Source organism: Sander vitreus, chromosome 18 (genome assembly GCF_031162955.1).
Source record: "Sander vitreus isolate 19-12246 chromosome 18, sanVit1, whole genome shotgun sequence".
Taxonomy (NCBI): Eukaryota; Metazoa; Chordata; class Actinopteri; order Perciformes; family Percidae; genus Sander; species Sander vitreus.
The window spans coordinates 27161661-27182411 of record NC_135872.1 but is presented as its reverse complement, the minus strand read 5'-3'; the positions used below and the strand labels follow the sequence as shown (position 1 = coordinate 27182411).

Genomic DNA, 20751 nt, shown 5'->3' with positions numbered 1-20751 from the left:
GGCTAAATGTGTCAAAATACCATTTTAAATAAAATATTTCGGTGCTGCAGAGAAGTTGTTTGGTGCAAATCTCTGCAAAAATCACACTATGACCTTTGAAATGTTTTCCAATGAAAATAAAAACAATGGTGGAAAAAGTAATTGTTCTCTCTAAAGCGTGATTTACACTTCTGTGTTAAATCTACACTGTGGCTACGTCTGTAGGTACGTGGACATACCGACCCTACGCCGTAGCCTGATGCCACCTCTCGAAAATGTAACTACACGTCGCGGAAGTGCGTTTGCCCCTGTCGGCCACCGTGATGAAGGCCGATTCATGCAATCTCCTCTGAACAGTTGATGTTGAGATGTGTCTGCTACTTGATCTCTGTGAACAACCCGATCTCACGCCAGTTCGTAAATAGTCACTTTATTTTGATTTATTGATTCGTGTACAGGTCACGATTTTCTCGTTTATTTCGTGTACAGGTCACGATTTTCGGACATTACCATTTCACGAACTGCTATGACACTGGGCTGTTCTGGGGGACGCAACAACGGGGAAATTAAACGCCACAACGGGGAAATTAAACGCAACACGCCGGCGACAACAACAGGACCGCGATCCCCGGGCGCAGGGACACGATCCGCGGTCTCTGTGGCACGCAACAACGGGGACATGAAACGCCACAACAACGGGACGGTTGAGGTTAGGAAAAGAGGAACTGGGAAAGGTACCGTCACACGCAGGACACGCTGACAATGGGACGGCTGTGGTTAGGAAGAGAATAACGTGGAAAGGAACTGCAACATGCCGGACGTGATCCCGGTCTCCGGGGTGAAAGTCCTGTGTTGTTTGACCCAACCACCACCCCGACCAACCTCCCTACGTGGATTTTCTGCTTTTTCATACTACTCCCTACCTACCGTTGTAGTGCTGTGATTACGAAACATGCTTCCCATTTCAATACATTAAATAAAAACTCGTAATCACCACACGGAAAAAACGACATAATCGTGTCCCGTTTACGAATCAATAACGTAACCATTTCATGAACTGCCATGAGACTGGGCTACTGTGAAGCATTTATGTGGGCTCTAATCTGAGGTGCTGTTAAATTGCGGTTTCTGAGGCTTGTAACTCTAATGAACTTATCCTCTGCAGCACAGGGAACTCTTGGTCTTCCTTTCCTGGGGCGGTCCTCATGAGAGCCAGTTTCATCATAGCGTTTGATGTTTTCGCGAGGATACATTCAAAGTTCTTGAAATTTTCCAGAGTGACCGACCTTCATGTGTTAAAGTAATGATGGATTGTCGTTTCTCTTTACTTAGTTGAGTATTTCTTGCCATAATATAAATTAATACAGTAGTTGAACAGGTTTTTTTTTTTTTATTGTTTAACTGTCACGATCTGTCAAGTGTGTGGCGAGGCTTGGACCCAAATGCAGTTTAGAAGTAATTTATTAAAACAAAAACAGTCTCACACAAAATGTCCGCCGGAAGGTAACCTGGCAGGAAACAAACGAAACACGGAATCCGACATACAGAAACCGTACGCAACAAAATACAATGATCCGACAAGAGACAAAGACAGAACAGGAACTAAATACACCAGGTAACGAGGACTAACACTGGACAGGTGGCCCATCTCCTGTCTGTGTGTCTGTCTGTCTGTCTGTTTCTCTGTCTGTCTGTCTGTCCGTCTGTCTGTAGAAGTATTTTTGTTTCTGTTTGTTTACATGATGCCTCTGTCACACAAATAACCGGCACATCTCCTGACGCTACGATACTTTTAGTTAGTGTCTGAAATTTGGTTTGGTCGTTCCTGGTCATTATTTAATAAACACCATAAAGGGAATAGTGAGGGTGTAAGTGAGGGAGTGAGTGAGGGAGTGAGTGAGGGAACGGTTACCAACACAGCTAGTGTTTAAACATTGTAAACAGCTATTTTGTATATATTTGTTTCTGTGTATGTATTCATCAATCACCAAGGTAAATTCCACGTAGGGTAACTACTCTCGCAATAAACTAATTTCTGATTCTGATTACTAAAACATATATATACCAGGCTTATGCATACACCAGGCATATACCAGGCTTGTGCAAAATTCAGAATTTCAGAATTGGCCTCCATTCAATTCATGAATTGGAATTTGAATTGAATTGACTCCACCCCACAGGAAGTTGAATTGGAATTGGAATGACAGGAAGTGGAATTAAATTCCTTGCAATTCGAAGAAATTCCACACAGTCACACAACAGAAAGAATGTGTTGAATCTCACATACATTCAGTGTTAGGAAGGTTACTCTGGAAATGTAATTGCTTACTGTTATAAGTTACCCATTATAAATGTGGTTTGGATTACTTTATTTGGATTACTTTATCAATGCAAAGCAATTTCCTTTTAATTTGATTAGTAACTAATGGACATTTTACCTCAGTAATACAACTAAATGCAATTACATTAATTTTGCAATTGAATAACATAATTTCATTACATGTAACTAGTCACTCCTCAACCCTACATACATTTTGTTCCAAAATATAGATAATGATCAAATTCTTAAAATTTCTCAGTGTTGTTTAATTAGTTTTGTTCCAATGTTATTTTCATTTAAAAGTAATCAAATAACACCACCATGATCTTCATTCTGGTTTGGTTGGATTTTGTAACCGCTGGTTTTACAATCCATCAAGATTTCCTGATGTTTCTTCTGTAGGAAAAAAAGTCCCTCAATGTAGATCACTCTTTAAGAGAACAAATATTTCTATTAATTCCACAATTGACAAGAATTGTTTTCTTGATTTACAATAAGTAATAAGTAAAAAGTGTGCTTGCATGCTTTTAAACACATACGATATCCAGTGTTGGGGGTAACTCCTTACGAAGTAATGCCATAATATAATCACATTTGGCTGTAACTGAGTAATGTAACACATTAATGTTACTGTTACTGTTGTGTTGTGAGTTGAACGTGTGTTTAAGCCCTTTATGAGCTATATGCCAGGCTCTTGCTGTGTTGCGCTACAGTAATGTAATGAGTAGAGTAATGAGTTACTATCCATAGAGAATAACAAGTAAGGTAATGCATTATGTTGTTGTTTTTTTTAAGTGAATAATGTGTATTACACGTTCTTGAGTAGTGACCCCAACACTGATGATATCAAATCAGTAGCATAATGCCATCAAGAGATGGTTTTCAAAATAAAAGACTGTCTGTTAACTTACTTGTAGATGCCTTTTGAAATTTGAAGTAGCCCTGATGGAGCACTGCAGTGCTTGGATATGGCTCTGTGGTTTCCAGGTGTTCTTGTTGGAATTGGTTCTTCAAAATGAACTAGTACAGATGACCTTTTAGGCCTGCTATTATGTTCCATGTCGCTGTTATTACAGGTGTCAAATCTATAAACGTTTGTAATCTGAAGTTGTAAGGAACTTCTGAAACTTAAAAGGTCCAGTGTTGACCATCAAATTGTGTAGAAAAGAAGCTTTCAAACAAATGTCCACCTCAAATTGTTTGGTAACCATTTTAAATACTTGGTTAAAGTAAAGCATTCTGGGAAATGGAGTCATGTTCCATCATATTCCACAAAATTACAATTACAACAAATCAAACTTAATTATTTGTTCTGTGACTACAGCTTTTAACATTCATTGCTGGGGGAAAACCTTTCCTGTTAATGTAATCTGTACAAGTAGTTCAAACTAATATCATTTATAGAATGTGTAATGCAATCAAGTCTGACATATATTGTAAAGCTTCATTGTTAAACACTTGACTTAAATTATGTATATGGTTTCTTTGAATTTTTATTGAATTGCAATTCTGCTTCCTTTAATTCAAATTTGAATTGTAATTCTACATCCTGTTTTTGACAATAAATTCAGAGTCATTCTCAATTCAATTCTGAATTGTGCACAAGCCTGTCATATACACACATAACTATACTTTGGTAGACGTGCAGCCAGTTAAGTGATACATTTGAATTGAAGTAATTCCTGAGGATTTTAATGGGTATGTTGTCGTATAGTTGTATTAGAGACTTTTTGATTGGAGTTCATTTATTTTTATTTAATTTATGAAACTGACTGAGATTCTGTTTTGTGTTCTGCAAGACATTAAATAAGGGAAGTTTGCGCTGCCTCAACCACCACTTCCTGTTCCCTGTCTTTTCTACATATTCTACACATTCCTGCTGAACTTCACCGAACAACCTGCCACAAGAAAAGAGAAGAATAACTCTTATTTTGAAGCGTGTCCCCGGAAGTAGTAGTTGATATTTCCGCCGGTTTGACAGTGAGGTGTGTTAGCAGAGTGAACCGTTAGCTGGAACTGAATAACGGCAGAAAAACAAACCGTCAGAGTTTAGTTCAGTAAGCGGAGAAAGGCAGACCGAACCCTGATACTGCTGCTGTTCTGTGGAGGGGTTATAACAGGAAATGAACCCGAGAACAACAACAGGTTTGTTTACTTTCTGCTGCTGGTAATGTTGCTAAGCTAACAGCTGGTTTCAGATTGTCTGCTGGACTTTAAACGCTGTTTATTTATTAGATTTCTGAAGCTTCACAGCTGCAGCCCGGAGCACGAAGCAAACGTTAGCTTAGCACGTTAGGGGCTATATGTTCTTGGGGCTGCACTCAGGGTTTCTGCTGGCACGAAGCTAACGCTATGTTAGCACGTCAGATCACATTTTAACCCTGGCGTGTATCACCATGGTTACGTGCGCGGTAGCTGTTAAAACTGTGATTCAGATGAATATTGGTTAATAATTGATGAGTCATCTGAAAGACGAATCAGCTATTTAAATAATTAGATAATTGTTTCAGAAATAATTCTGTTCAAGCTTCTCAGATATGGCAGAGCAAAAAATCAAACAAATAAATAAATAAAAATTGTGTGTGTGTGTGTGTGTGTGTGTGTGTGTGCGCGCGCGTGCGTGCGTGCATGTCTGTGTCTATGTGTGTGTGTGTGTGTGTGTGTGTGTGTGTGCGTGTGTATGTGTGTTTGTGCGTGCGTGCATGTACATGTGTGTGTGTGTGTGTGTGTGTGTGTGTGTGTGTGTGTGTGTGCGCGCGCATTAGGGGTGGAACGGTACACAGAAGTCACAGTTCAGTTCATACCTCGGTTCAGATATCACGGTTCAGTATGAGTTCGGTACAATGGAGGGAAAAGCAAAACAAAAATGCAGAAGAGAACAGTCTCTCCCCTGAGCTAACTGCAACACCCTGAAGTGTGTAAAGTAAGATGTAAACAATAAGTACCCCACATCATCTCCAGCCTCCGGCTGTAACTTGTAAACAAAATAAGACAATCAGCTATTAAACTGAAAATACAGCATCTCTGTTCTCTGCAAAGACAAACTAAATTACCTGATTAATGCAACTTTATCAACGCAGAAAGCTGCTCCCTGCCTGGCTAAAGCTAATATAGCTGGCTGAAGAAACAAGGCGTCTGTCCCAACTAACGTTACGGTTCAGAGCTGCGACGCTGGAAACGTAACACTAATCTTCAACAGCAGTCTTATCCACCACTCTCTCGCCTGTACTACTGGCTACTACTGTTTTCCCAAACTTGCGATCTTAAAGAGGCTGGTGGGTCCTCTAACTCTTGTGGGTCGCCACCACTTGCCATACCTGTCCTTAGTGCTGCTATCTCTGACTCACTAAAACTGCATACGTAGGCTGAGCTCGGCTACATAGGCGGCGTGCCAATCAGAGCTTCAGAGCTAAGGCGGGGCTACAGGTTAAGTGTCCCTAAAGAACCCGCGTATCTAACAGTAGTTCCACATTACATTAGTTCCGCATTACATTAATTAATTTGCACGCAAGTTTTATTTATTTTTATACCGTGTATTCCCCGTGTAAATTTATTCACCGAACCGTGACGCCTGTACCGTTTCGGTTCAGTACGAATACATGCACCCCTAGTGTGTGTGTCTGTGTGTGTGTGTGTGTGTGCGTGTGTGTGCGTGTGTGTGCGTGTGTGTGCGTGTGTCTGTGTCTGTGTGTGTGCGTGTGTTTGGACTAAAAAAGGTGGTACATAATCTTGGTAAGCAATTTGACAAAATTCTAGTAAATATTTGAAGGGACATGAGATGCACCGTGAGTGTCTTTCCTGTTTCCTGCAGATGTTGACCAGCTGTTGGTGGTTAAAGAAGAGGTTTCCCCTGAGCAGCAGGAGTGTAGCTCCAGTGTGGACCAGCAGGAGCCAGAGCCCCTCCCACACATTAAAGAGGAACAGGAGGAACTGTGGAGCAGTGAGGAAGGAGAGCAACTTCAAGGGCTGGAGGAGGCTGATATCACCAAGTTCCCATTCACTCCTGTCCCTGTGAAGAGTGAAGATGATGAAGAGGAAGGTAGGAACAACGTGGACGCCGTTATTTAGCAGCTAAACAGTCTGACGTGTGACAGTTAGGGCTGCTTGATTATTTTAGAAAGATGTTGCAATTATTGGATTTATAAAAAAACACTGAAACAAATCAACAGTAAAAACACTTTTTTTTGTCTCAGTCAGAACAATAAGACTTTACCTGCAAAACGTAACATGCTAAATAATATTTTTTTCTGAGTTTTTGTGATCCGAGCCGAAATCACACATAATGTATGCAGACTGTTCGGAGCCGATGTGCCGCTGAATGTATCTGTAACCGTCTCCACCTGCAGCGCCACACAGTGTATGATTGTGACGCAAGAAATACGCCACATGCAGAAGCGCTGCAAATCGGAGCTATTTTCATTTTGGCGCCCATGTTATTCAATCTGTCCTGCCACATTGGCTGCGGGTCAGGCGCAGAGCGGCTGCGTCGGCCCACGCGCTGCAGTGATCTTTTCGGCGTCTCCTCTATTTCTTCCACGAGTGCATGTGTCAAGCCAGACAGGTAATCACATACAAGAAGGCCACAGTCCACCCAGATACTTCACAAAAAGAAAACACAATTCAAAATAAAACCCAGGTTTATGATGATTTTGGCTGTCTTGACTTACACAGCGAGACACGCACAGACACACACAGACACACACACAAACACACACACACACACACACACTATGGTGCTGAAACAGTCTCAAGTATTTGCAACTTGTAAAACACAATTCAGAAATGAATGCAGAGCGATTTGTATCCGCAAATACGTATCTGTGTCCATTCGTCTAATTTGTAACTCATATTTCATCATTTGTAAATGAATTTAGTATTTTTCAATGTAAATATATTTGTAAATCTCCTTGGGTACTTTTGAGACTGTTTTTTCCGTGCCATTGTTGTCACAAACAACTTGTGTCTCAAGTGACGATCCCAGCGCTCTCCAGTAGATGTCGGTAATGCTGATAATAATTTCACGGCTTGTGAAGGGTGATATTCACGCCAGCGTCTTCATGTTCCAACATACATTTTTTTTGAAGTGGTAAATACATGTTCCATACAACGTTCTATGCAAGTAATATCAATGATTACTTTCATTGAATTTTATAGCATTTGAAAAAGTTGAAATGGTTTTAAAACAGTATCCTGACTAAACTTTAACATACACCAGTCTGTGATCCACTTGTTAGTCAAAATAATTCATCATTTCTGCTTTTTTACCTAAAAAAATTAAGTATAATGTCATATAAAATCGGTTTATTGACCATGAATAAAGAAAACTTTGAAAGCTTTTTTGACAAAAACTTTAAAAAAAATTGCCAAAAGCCTGAAAAAAGTGAATTTTCAATTTTGACCCGGAAGGACAAGGCAAGACAACAAAAGGGGTAAACATGACAATGACTAAGACAAATGGTTAAAAAAAAAAAAAAAAACTACATGTAGTAAAACATATGATTTCATAAAAACATCATGTGAAATTGTATATATACGCAATACCTTGGCCACAATTTCTGTACCTTCCTTTTCAGCTAAAACAGTTAATTATGTGGTGCTAATGACATTTTTCCTCAGGTATTTAGAGAAACCAACAAAAATCTATATATTCTCAAATAGTATGGTCTTAGCCACTGTTAGTTGTTGTTTCCAGACAGAGTGAAGAAAACATTCAGATAGATAAAAATCAGTTTAAAGAGTTTTAATTTTGCCTAAAAACCTACAACCTGAAGTGCTTGTATTTGCTAAATCACCCATCAACGGTACTATTACACATCTCATAAAGAACGCGTGCTGAGTATGCAGGTTAACAGTCTGGCATTCAGTAACTCTAAGCCATCTAACTGAACGAAAACATGTCAAAGAAAAACAAACGGTATATAGCCTTCCTAAAAGGATAGATTGTCATTCAATGTGCACTGTTTGCACTGTATTTCATGAAATTTATATACATTTAACGAAATACAGTGCAAACTGTGTGTGCGAGGGGGGGGGTGCTCTGTCGCGGCATCATGGGTGTATATTTTCCTGCTTCTTTGCCAATCACACCTATGATCAAATAAATACACATACCAACAACTTTAACATTACTTCCTTTTCAAAACATATTAGTTGTAAGATAGTATAAACACTAACGTTACCTTGGCCACAGATAACGGTATGATGTTGTAGAAAAGTGAGCGTAGCTCCGCTGTCAGCTTGAATCATTGCTGTGAACCCGTCTGTAGCAGGACCGTAGGTGGATTGTTGTTCCGCTGCATGCTAGAGCTGACAGGTCTTTTTTATTTTTGGGAATTTCTGCCTTTATTGGACAGGAAAGCTGAGACATGAAAGGGGAGTGGGGGGGGGGGGAAGACATGCAGGAAAACCATCACAGGTCGGATTCGAACCCTGGACCTTCCACGTCGAGGAACAAGCCTCCGTACCAACTGAGCTAAACGGCCACGAGCTGCCAGGTCTTTAACGTTAGCACGGCCGAGTAACGTTATGAGGGAGAAGGGTACACAGCTGTTTACCTCTGCAGCAGCGCTCTCTGCACCAATGTGCCAGTAATACCTTATATGAAAAATTCATTTCATGGGGGAAATTAATAGCAGTATACGGTTTAAACTATTATGGCGCCCAGCACTAGGACGCATCTTGATATCGAATCGATTTGAATCCTGAGACCAGTGAAGATTCCTGCCCTTACGCGCCACTTTTTTGACGTTTATGTCACTTTTTAAAATGTTTTCGACGTTTTGTTCCAAAGTTTTAGTCCCTTTTTTAAAGGTTTTTGTTTGGTTTTATAGACCAAACAACTAATCCATTCAGCCAGAAAAATGATCCACATTTAAATCCACATGTTGCAGTTTGACCCAAAGAGATCATACTGAAATCATACTGTCTCTTCCCAACGTCTCTGTGTGTGTTTCCTGTTTCCTGCAGATGTTCAGCAGCTGTTGGTGGTTAAAGAAGAAGTCGAGGAACCGGAGGAAACCGAAACCGTCTGCGACTCGAACACCGCTCCACATCTCCACCCTGAACCCGACAACTCTTCAGACGAAGACCGTGCAGAGTCTCCGTCGCTTTTAAACTCGCTGCAGATTCTCGGAGTCCCCGGAGGCGATCTGAGACATAAAACCGGCAGGAAGAAGAAGACGTATCGCTGCTCCGAGTGTGGGAAAGTTTTCGGCCGCAGCCCGCATCTCAAGATCCACATGAGGACTCACACAGGAGAGAAACCCTTCAGCTGCCCCGTCTGCGCCAAGAGCTTCACGCAGAAGGTGAATCTGACGTACCATATGTCGGTGCACACGGGGGAGAAACGCTTCAGCTGCCGCATCTGCGGAGAGAGATTCACGTGGTACACGCAGCTCAAGAGTCATCGCTGCGTCTGCGAGCGTCAGAGTCGGAGAGACGAGACCAGAGAGGCAGAGAGCGGCGGGAACAGAGAGGCCGAAGGCAGCGGCGAGAAGCCGTTCGTCTGCGGCCGGTGCGGGAAAACATTCAGCCGCAAAGACAACCTGAACATCCACACGAGGATCCACACAGGAGAGAGACCGTTCAGCTGCTCCGTCTGCGCCAAGAGCTTCAAACACGGGGGACATCTGACGCAGCACATGTCAGTCCACAGGAAGGAGAACCGCTTCGGCTGCCGCGCCTGCCGCCGGAGATTCACCTGGCGCTACCAGCTGCAGAGACACACCTGTGGCGGAGAATCCTCTCCGTGTGCAGACGAAGAAGAGGAAGCTCAGTCCTCACAGCTTCACCAGCGACAAACTCAACACATGGAACAGATCTGTAGTACTCATCGTTACAGTAGGTCAAGGATGTGCAGTATCTGGTAGGGTATTGGTGCAATATTATTAATGTGATGTTCAATACATAAGTTACATATTGGGACATTTGTGCAATCTGGATAGAATGTGCAATATGATGGGAGGATGTGCAGTAGGTTTTCTTTCTTCTGTGTGTGTGTGTGTGGGAGTGGGGGTTGTGTGAGGTTTACTGAATGTTAGTCTATATCCACGACATTTCAGTTCCGGGATTGCTCCGGTGCCGCCGGATGTGCGTCCCCTTCCTCTTTCTTTGTGTTGACGTTCTAACCCCTGGTGGATTTGTGAGGACTATGGTTAACTGCTCCTCAGATCTCTGCAGGGTAAATCCAGACAGCTAGCTAGACTATCTGTCCAATCTGAGTTCTCTGTTGCACCACACACAGCACCAAACAACTTTTGAATGTACACAGGTTCCACCAAAACAAGTTCCTTCCCGAGACTATTTAGCAGAGGCACCGTGGCTCCGTCCGGCGCTTAGCACCGTCCACGACGATTGTGATTGGTTTAAAGAAATGCCAATAAACCAGAGCACGTTTTTCTCCCATCCAGGAATGCTGCGTGGACTAGCCAGACCCAGGGACGGACTGACAATCTGTGCATTCGGAAAAAAGTCCAGAATGTCAAACGATTAATTTTTTTTAATCGCGATTAATCGCTGAATTTCTATAGTTAATCGCATATTTTATCACAATTAAACAACAAACAATGGAAAGCAATTCTTACCAGTGTATCTTCATTGGGAATCAAAGGAATGCAAAGAAAGTTACTTTATGAGCTTTACTTTAAGATTTGTATTTGTTTATTATTTATTTACTGTAAACAAAAGAAAAATGTGTGAATCTGTCATTGTTGCACAATTCCTCCAAGTACCTAACTAAAAAACTAAAAATCCCTACGGGTCAGAACATACCAACCGTAGTACGTCTTTAAGACCCGAGTCCTCTACGATGCTGACAGGTCTGCAGTTAGTTGCCACCCGTTTCGCAAGAGCTGTAGTAATTTTTTAGGATTTGGTTTCATCCACAGGTCGGCAAGTAGCACTCTCCAAAATACTGCTTTGCCTGAGTGGGTAGTATGCTAGCAGCTAGCATCATGTTAACTGTACTACTATGCTTAGCTCGTAGGTGGTAGCTCAAGCTTGACGTGCTTCGGTGATATTTTAATTCGGCTTTACACAACGTGCATATGGCTTTCGACTTGTCTACTGAGCCGTCTGGGAGTTTTGGAAAATAAAAAGGGTCATTCAGAATTGTGTTGCTGCTGTCTTTCTCCATCATGCCTGCAGCCTGCAGCAGCAGGATGTGTTACGAGGAAGTGGCAGCTTAATGATAAGTAACGGTGCTGCAAAGGGTCAAAATAGTAGCCTGTTAGGCACGACGCAAAGCAGAGTGAAGTGTAAAATAAATTAATAAATGCCGGCATGCGATTAAAAAAAAATAACGCGTTATGCTTATCACATCGCGATTAACGCGTTAATGCTGACAGCCCTACTTATTTTGTATGCTACGTGTAAAAAAAAAAAAACTGAGGGAGAAGAGTAGGCCTACTAGTCTGGCTATCACCAGACCATGGCTAGTAGAAAACGTAAGGAGAAAGGTGGATGGGAAAAATTCAAAGAAAAGAGGGCCAAGTCTCTCGAGACTGATGCAGCAAAATGCAAAAAGCTCACACTGCATCACTTAGCCAGAGTGTAGAGGACCAAGTGGAAGCTGAGCCTGAGCATCCACAGCCTGGTCATGATGACGGACAGACAGCAGAGTTAATTTCACATCAGCAAGAAGTAGGCTACTGGTAAGTGCCAGGAGCAGGACACATTATAATAGGCTGCCTTTGCATAGTCAGCTATCAGCATGGGTGTGCATCATGACTATGAAAAATATCGTGCCATTTAGTGCTGTCAAACTTAAGGTGTTTTAATAATTTCTGTTAGGTTAATTTGAAACGTTAAACGCGTTAGAAATTAATCGCAGGTTGACCGCGATTTCACTTCGTGAGAGGTTGTAGTGAGCTCACTTTTGCTGCTAGGATGAAGACTATGGCAAGCATTGGTACCACTCAAAACGTGCTAACAAACAGGGAAGGGGGCTAAATAATTCACCACATTTAACCAAAAGTTTAACTAAAAAATCCTAGCTTGCACTTTCTGTCTGTCTTCCATCAGAGTGCAGTTTTTTTTTTTTTTTTCAGGTACAACAAGTAGCCTACTTTATCTCTGAAAGGGTTGTCAGTAATACTCTGTACTGTTTTATAATTACAAGTTTGTGTAATTTGGGGTTACTGTAGCCAGTGACATTTCATTATTTGTATTTTATTTTCAATACAGATGTAACGGCTTGTTTCGAGATGTTACTTGCTGTGAATACCTTGTCTGATAGGCTACAGTAGTGTGGCGTAGTATCAGGTAGGGGTGAACGATTCAGAAAATTTCACGATTCGATTCAATATCGATTTTTACGGTCTGGCAAAGCAAGACTAATTGAATGTTAACTGTAGATGATGGCATTTGTATGAGATAAATGTACGTTTATTGTGTGTTAATGTTATCTTATCTTCTTGAACAGAAGCTGGTGGAGAGGACTGTGGAGGACCAGAACCAGCCAGGAACTCACATCCACATCCACTTTTACAACCAGAGACTGAAGACCAGACTGGAGACTCTTCCGAGTTGAACATTAAGGTGGAACTCGGCAACGAGGACGGGACGGAGAGCAGAGGACCTCACTCAGGTTTGATATGAACAAAATAAAACCGAGAGAGAGAGAGAGAGAGAGAGAGAGAGAGAGGGGGGGGGGGGGGGAGGGAGACAGTTAATATTCAAAACATGTTTTGTGCAAGTATGTTTGAATATCTGTATGACTATGACTTAAAGAATAAGAGTGAAAACTGTGAAATTTTTGAAACAATCAATTTAAAACTGTAACACAAAATAACTTGATTTGGTAGAAATAAATAAATAACATGAATGAAACATTAAGACTTAAAGTTACAAAAGAAGGCAGGGAACTTAAATGCAGCGCCATCGCTGAGCGTTAGATGTTACGGTTTGATTCAGGATGTTTTTAAAGGAGAATTCCGGTCGATTTCTGGTTACCTTATGCGCATGCGCGATAGCTGTTGAACTTTTGAACTCCAGCCGGCCACTCTGCAGGCTGAGCTGTGGTGTGGTGTCAGGTTACAGCTTGTTGCTACAGTCATTACTATGGAAATAACCACGGAAAATCTTTTTTTTGGGGGGAAAAATACATTTTGGAATATTGGATTGTATGAGTTCGGCAATCGACTAGTGTGGGCTTCACCAGACACCAGTAAATTAACACAACTTTTATGCATTTCTGTCACAGCTACTGCAGTCATATTCACAGTGTTCCCTCGGTAGGAATAACTGCACATGGGTAGGCACTTGTAATGACATTTCGAGCATGTTTAGAGGCTAAAAACAAGTTTAAAACTTGCCCTGTTTAAGCCTGTTGGCTGCTAACTGTAGCAGGAGGATAACACGGTGTAGGCAGCACCGATTGTTTTCGTTTTTCTGGCTACTGAGAGCACTCCAAATTTAAAAACGACAGAGCTATGTGTTGGAATCGACCGGAATTCTCCTTTAACAGAATGAGCTTCAGACAAATCAGTGAATAATCTTTATTTTTTATAAACTGTGTATAACAACACACTTGTCCTATCAAAAATGACACTGAAACTGGATTTTATCCTATAGAACAAAAATTAGATTTTCTTAAATTATTAGGACTTTTTTAACGACTTTTCTCCTGAAATATTACGACTTCCTAGATTTTTATAGATTTTGCCCTTGGACATTTTTTTTTTTTTTATCTCAACCGGTTGAAACCTTTACACATTTATATCCATGTTTAACCCATTCACCATGCAGTGTTACATCCCTACATGTGTTTGTGTGTCTGTGTGTGTATGTGTGGGTTGCACGATATTGACAAAATGTGATATTGTGATATCGATTATGAATATTGCGATATCAATATTAATTTCAATATTTTTTTAACCTGTAAAATTACAAAAGTTATGGGAAAGCTGTTGCGGAAAATCTCTTTGGTGTTCGGTGATGGAGCTTAAAGTTATTTTCTTTATTCTTTTGCAAGAGAAGGAGACAGTCTAACAGAGTCTGAGAGAATGGGTCAGCGAGACAAAGAAAACTCTGGGTTTTATAGCTGAGCATGCAAAGGGAGGGACTGTACGTCGACTCAGTAATTATTTTCTGCTGATTCTGCTTCTTTTACTACTGAGTCTATACTGTTTGAGAAAAGACTGCCTCGAGCTATTGAAGTTAGCCCTCTGCCAGGTACTGCTTAGTGCTGAACAGCACGAGAGAGAGGGGGGTCGCGTAGCCTTAGTACTACGGAGGCAGAAGGAACCACGATTGCCTTTTAAAATAATAGAGTACTATAATGGATCCCTATAATATGATATATTATAATATCATATAGAAAACAGAGTAACTATCATATAGTATAAAAGTAAATGCATATAAAGTGATGAGAATATAAAAAAACATGCAGCAATGGATAATATATGAAAGAAAAATCACACATCAGTATGACAGATTAAAACTTTCCACTACAAAGCGCATCAAAATAGATATACGTTTTCTTACAACACAAGGTTTATTTCAACTGACTGTCAAATTGGACTGGTCCAACATGAATAAATAAATAACGACCATGTCTACAGAACAAGACATGTTCTACTGGGTACAGTATAAAAGCAATAAATAAAGGGCATGTCTGCATGTTCGTTCCGTTTTGTTGTCTCTATCTATTTCTTCAGTTGCACTGTCACTCGGAATATGCACACACGTCACGTGGTACGCTCCATAGGGTTTGTCACGTAGTGGACCCGTGCGCTGACGTGCACGAACATGTGCAAGTGGCACGGTAGCTGGCCAATGAAATGATGATCATTATAGCGTTTCAAGCTCTAAATCAAACACAACTAAGCCACACAGCCAACGGACGCTCCACAAAATAAACAAAATATTGCATACTTATCGCGACTACACTTTCAATATAATATTGCGCAACGTGATATTGCGATAACGATATTGAGTAGATATATCATGCACCCCTAGTGTGTGTGTGTGTGTGTGTGTGTGTGTGTGTGTGTGTCTGTGTGTGTGTGTGTGTGCGCGTGTTACATCCCTACTGAGCCCAGTTTTTCTTCTTCAGGTTCCAACTACGACGCAGGAAGTACCGGCGGCAGGAAGTCGTTCCGCTGCTCCGACTGCGGGAAGACGTTTGGCCGAAAGGAACATCTCCAAACCCACGCTCGGATCCACACGGGCGAGCGGCCATTTGGCTGCTCCGTCTGCGGCAAAACCTTCGGCTGCAAGCGCTCGCTGCTGGGTCACATGACCAGCCACACGGGGGACAAGCCCTTCGGCTGCCCGCAGTGCGGGAAACGCTTCGGCCGCTTGGTGAACCTGAAGACGCACGAGAGGCTGCACACGGGCGAGCGTCCGTTTAGCTGCCCGTTCTGCGGGAAAGGCTTCACACAGAAGGTTCACATGACTCAGCACACGGCCGTGCACACGGGCCAGAAACAGTTCTGCTGCAGCGTCTGCGGCAAACAGTTCACCTGGCTTTCCGGGTTCAGGCGACACAAGTGCGGCGGCGAGGCGGAGAGCCAGACGGAGGCGAACTCGGAGGAGAACTCGGAGGCGGAGCCGGGCGAGAAACGGTTCCGCTGCCGGCAGTGCGGCGGCAAATTTAACCACAAACACAACTTGAAGGCGCACATGAGAATCCACACGGGAGAGAAGCCGTTCGGCTGCTCCGTCTGTGCCAAAGGCTTCGCGGCAAGCGGGGCTCTGAAGAAACACCTGCGGACGCATTCGGGAGAGAAGCCGTTCGGCTGTGTGGTGTGCAGTGCACGCTTCACGCAGGGCGGGAACCTGAAGCGGCACATGGCCCAGCACGCCGGGGACACGCGGCCGAAACCGTTCGGCTGCACCGTCTGCGGTAAAAAGTTCACACAAGTGTCGAACATGAAGCGACACACGGCGCAGCACGCCGCTGCGCAAACAGGAAGTGAAGCGCTGAGCAGTTCAGATCTTACCCAGGAAGAAAGGAGCTGTAATGTAACCCTACAGGGCAAATGTTCAGCATCAGTTAGCGTCCACTAAAAGTTCTGTTTTTGGCGCTGACAGACTCAGATTATTATTCTAAGTGTCTGACAACATTATGAAAGGATCCCTACAGAGATAGACCTTTTAGTTAAAGAGGAAGATCCTTTTTGTTCAACAGCCCCGAAATCACCATCACCAAACCCACCAGACTCCATGTAAATAATCAGGACTTTTGTCATCGTAAAACACACTTCATTCAAAGTGGACAGAAACTAAATAAAAAGCCGTGTTGGTTCATCTTTCCACTGTTCCAACAATCACCACTCTGGTTTGGTTGAAATAAACCTTTAATTCACCCATTTACATGTGGAAATATGCTGGCTCTATACACGCTAAAAGTACTGATTATTTACATGGAGTCTGGTGGGGTTGGTGACAGTGATTTCGGGGCTGTTTCATCTATCTATAAATTGCAGGAACGTCTGTCTGTCTGTCTGTTATGCGCATATCTCTCGAACCGTTAGTCCGATGGATTCCAACCTTGACAGGTGTCTTGATACAGGCACGAGTAGGTGCAGTGCCAAGTTTGACGTTTGGATTAGAAATGCAAAAGATATCGTTAAATATATATCGGTTAAAGAAGCACACATTGGCTTTTGCCACTCTAGCCGCTGGCCACTCCCCCCACCCTGAGGACCAGAGACAGAGAGCAGCGGAGCTTTGGCAGCTACAATGTGACATACACCTCAGACCCACAAAAATGTGCAAAGTAGCACTACTTTGGACTGTCTTCGACTTTGAATAAACAAAAGACAATTCCCGAATTTAAGGACGTTTCAGAATCCCACACATGCAAAGCACAGCCAGCTACAGACAAGTGGCAGACAGAGCCTGATGCCGCTTATAGGCAGGCTATCTATCTAATAAAGCGAGACGTATCTGTATGTTTGTCCGTGTTTAGGGGCGTGTTGGGGGGGGGGGGTGTTACAGCCTTTGACTCTTTCCCTGCTATTGTATTAAGTTGCTGTGAGCTGGCAGAACATAACGTAATCTCAGAGATTATTCCTTCAGAGCGCTGTGCAATGCGAGAACATCTCAGAGTTGAACCGGGCAGACACAGCAGTTTTCATCAGACTCGCCCTGGGTCGGGTTAATTAAGTCTACTGCTAACTTACAACACTGATAACATTACCGTCGCCTAAATACCCCCGCGAATCAAACCCCCTACTTCACCGTTAACCGTCAAGCCACTAAACCTGTACAACCTCCCTCTCGCTCTCTCTCTCTCTCTCTCTCTCTCTCTCTCTCTCTCTGTGCGCACACACACACACACACACACACACACACACGAACAGTCCGGTTGTGGTGGTTGATGAACGATATGTGCTGATTAGCTCTCATAACGGGCCGGGTGGGTAGCTTACTGCCATGAGTCCATGACACTAATGTCTGATTACTCCACATTGTTATTGTCATATTTTGTGGTTACATTCTGAATGTGCCCCGTTGTCTGTCAGGTAAATACAACGTAAGTACAACGTAAGTACAACGTAAGTACAACGTCTTCCTCTGATGTAGACGTAGCCTACACTGTAAGTCACTAGTAGGCTATGCAGTGGAGTTGCATATTAAGTGGTATGGGGTCCTTCTCTAAGTAACTTTGGGGTACAATTTGGTTTTGAAGAATTCTACAAGCAGCAGTACCACAGGCCAAGCAATCGGCCCTTCCAAACAGGCACATTTTCAACGGGCACGGCACTAGTGTTAAACAAAAAGACGGTTCCTACCTGAACATCCGTGAGGTTTCTCAGTTAGTTGGAACATTAAAATGTTTTCTCTTTCACAGTTTCTTCTCTGATTACAGTTATCGTTTGCTTGTAATTAATGAAATACAATACAAATCTGAATCATTCAACTTTTTTAACTGACAGAAAAATATGACAGGCATCTAAAATGTTTCATTTCGATTGTTTGGTTGTGATTATTAACGGAACATGTTGATCCAAAGTTTCTGAATGAAGAAACATTTGTTTAAAGAACCAGTTTGATTCATTGAAACAAGTTATTATATATTATATATATTATCTGTACTATACTCTGAGAATGGTGTTTCATGTTTGAATGTTTTTACACATTACGTGTGAAGCAATCGAGTTAATATCGAAAGAAATAATGATCCTTGATATAATTAATGTCTTGTTTGTTTCTTTTCTGTGATTTCTTAGTTTGGGAACCTTACAGCGCAGAACAGAAACCGTGGTACCACGTAGACGCTTTCTTTAACAGATATTTGAGACGGATGCACGGTCGATCGTAGCTCTCTGGAGGGATTCCCTTCTCTACAGTGATACATGTTGGGTAAAAAGGAGTCAGTTTCAAATTTCCCTTGTTCCAAGTGCAATAAAAATGTTTAATTTGCACTGAAGCAGTCAAACGGTTTGATACATTTAACCATCTGGTTGTTTTCTGTAACTGTTGTGCTAAATGGCTCTTGCACGTTGTGCATTTTTGTCCTTCAACTGCAAATCAAATCTGCCCTCGAAGGGAAATAAAGATCTGAAATGTTTATCTGTTCGTCTGATCAGACTCACAGTTTCAACCTGAGCTCACAGAATTCCGTGAAATGAACACGGCCCCTTAACTCAAACTCTGTGACAGTTTCACGGAATCGCCGAAAATTCCGTGACGTCTACGCACGGATTCCCTGATCACAGCACGTTTCTCTCTGCCAGTCGGGCTGCGGCAAAGAAGCTGTATAGCTTTGCTATTATTGGTATTTTTAGCCCAATAACAGCTGTTTTAATCAACATTTATTCACCAGATCGTATCACGGTTTATTTGTATTTCTTTTAATGTTATTATTTCGGTCTATTTCGGCCAGGGAAGCTGGATTGCTTTGTTGTTTATTTATATTTTTAAAACTATAAAGCTACATCTAGCAACATATATATTTAGATGTTATAGTATACATTTCTTTATTTTAATAATATTTTTTCGGTCTTATTATCAGTGAAATATAACAGGATGCTGTAATACAGAACATTACGACATGATCCGAGCTACTGACATGCATTCAAAGCCGACATCCCACAATGCAATGCGGGCATGCATTCATTTACAGTGATCAGCGGGTTTTTAACGCCAGTATCACTTCAATGTACATATATACAATCAGTGTTTTAGTCACCAGCAACAACACGTTGCTCAGCTTTGTTCCAGTAAGTTATGCACCGTAATAACGTTTAAAAAAATCCGCGCAATACTCCGGAAGTGACGTGGAACGTGCCGCTCGGCTCGATATTCGTAATATTGATGTTTTTGTCTAACGTTGTATTTGAGGATGTAAACAATGAAGATATTAATAACAATAAAATACAGTTTCATGTATTTGTCTCATGTATTGTGACAACAAATCAAATCAGCTGAAGACTCCGGAAGTGACGTAGTAATTACCGCACGGCGTCTGTGAAAGCTTGCTGCACGTTGTAGCCTACGGGAGAATTTATACAATAAAGTGTTTTATGCTTATGTTTGACTTATTAGCATTTGTTTTGACTTGTTCTGTTGTTAAAAATAAACTACTTACAAAGAGAAGCATTTTTTATTTTATTTTCCATGCATCGTTATTTAAAAACGCAATTTTCTAATTTTGTGGTTGATGAATGTTAATAACAAAGACTGAAGGGAAAAAAAACATGAGCATATGTATGGGTGGGACTTAGTTTGATTTAACATCACACTGCATTATTAGTTGTTTTAAATAAATGACTTTTTTTTAGTTACATTTTTTATTAGCACCATTTATCATTCAGACACACAGAACAGATTCCACAATATGAACCGAACAGAGAAACATAAAATGAGCAAATAACTGACTCTTTTGAAATATCAATTTATGGTAGGCCTAACATATTAATTATTGATGATCCTCATATCAATCACCGTGGTTACAGCTTGTAGCTATATAGCCTTCAAAATTAAGAAGGGACGAGTTTTAGGAAGCATTTCAGGAAATTAAAAGGATAAGCAGATTGTCGCTGAGGTTTTTGTTCACAGAGATGTAGCTTTGTTTGTGTACATATACAACATGTGTTTTGGCATTTTTTTTCACAAACTGAGCAGTTGGTTGTGACGTTGTGACATGGGTCAGAGGGTAGCAGAGGTCATAAATAATAAACCAATAATCAGCTCTGCTCCTATAGACACCTTGGTGTTCATATGGACAACACCTGGCTGGAAGGCCGTGTTCAAAGTATGTGTTATCATTTAGAGCAGACACTCACGGTGAATCAAAGGGTTTATGTTATACAAGGCTGCATTACAGAGCATATTCATATGTCAGAAAGCATGACAATATCTAAAAACATCTCAGTTAAAGTTTGGTTGTCAGGTGACTGTCATGAAGGTTATGGAGAGGAACAGAAACCAGTCTATCCTCTGCTGGCACCCCAATGTAAACTAAATATTTCTAAACCATAGGCCTTATTTGGACCTACCTC

The 20751-nt window shown here is 41.7% G+C and overlaps 1 protein-coding gene across 1 annotated transcript; it reads left to right on the top strand.

Moving 5' to 3' along the window:
- Positions 1 to 4277: 4277 nt before the first annotated feature.
- Positions 4278 to 19360, top strand: LOC144533886 (uncharacterized). Its single transcript, XM_078275473.1, has 5 exons — positions 4278 to 4444; positions 6111 to 6338; positions 9266 to 10138; positions 12720 to 12884; positions 15354 to 19360. Exons 1-5 carry the CDS (start codon positions 4423 to 4425, stop codon positions 16307 to 16309), a joined length of 2244 nt encoding a protein of 747 aa, XP_078131599.1. The 5' UTR covers positions 4278 to 4422; the 3' UTR covers positions 16310 to 19360.
- The last annotated feature ends 1391 nt before the right edge of the window (positions 19361 to 20751 follow it).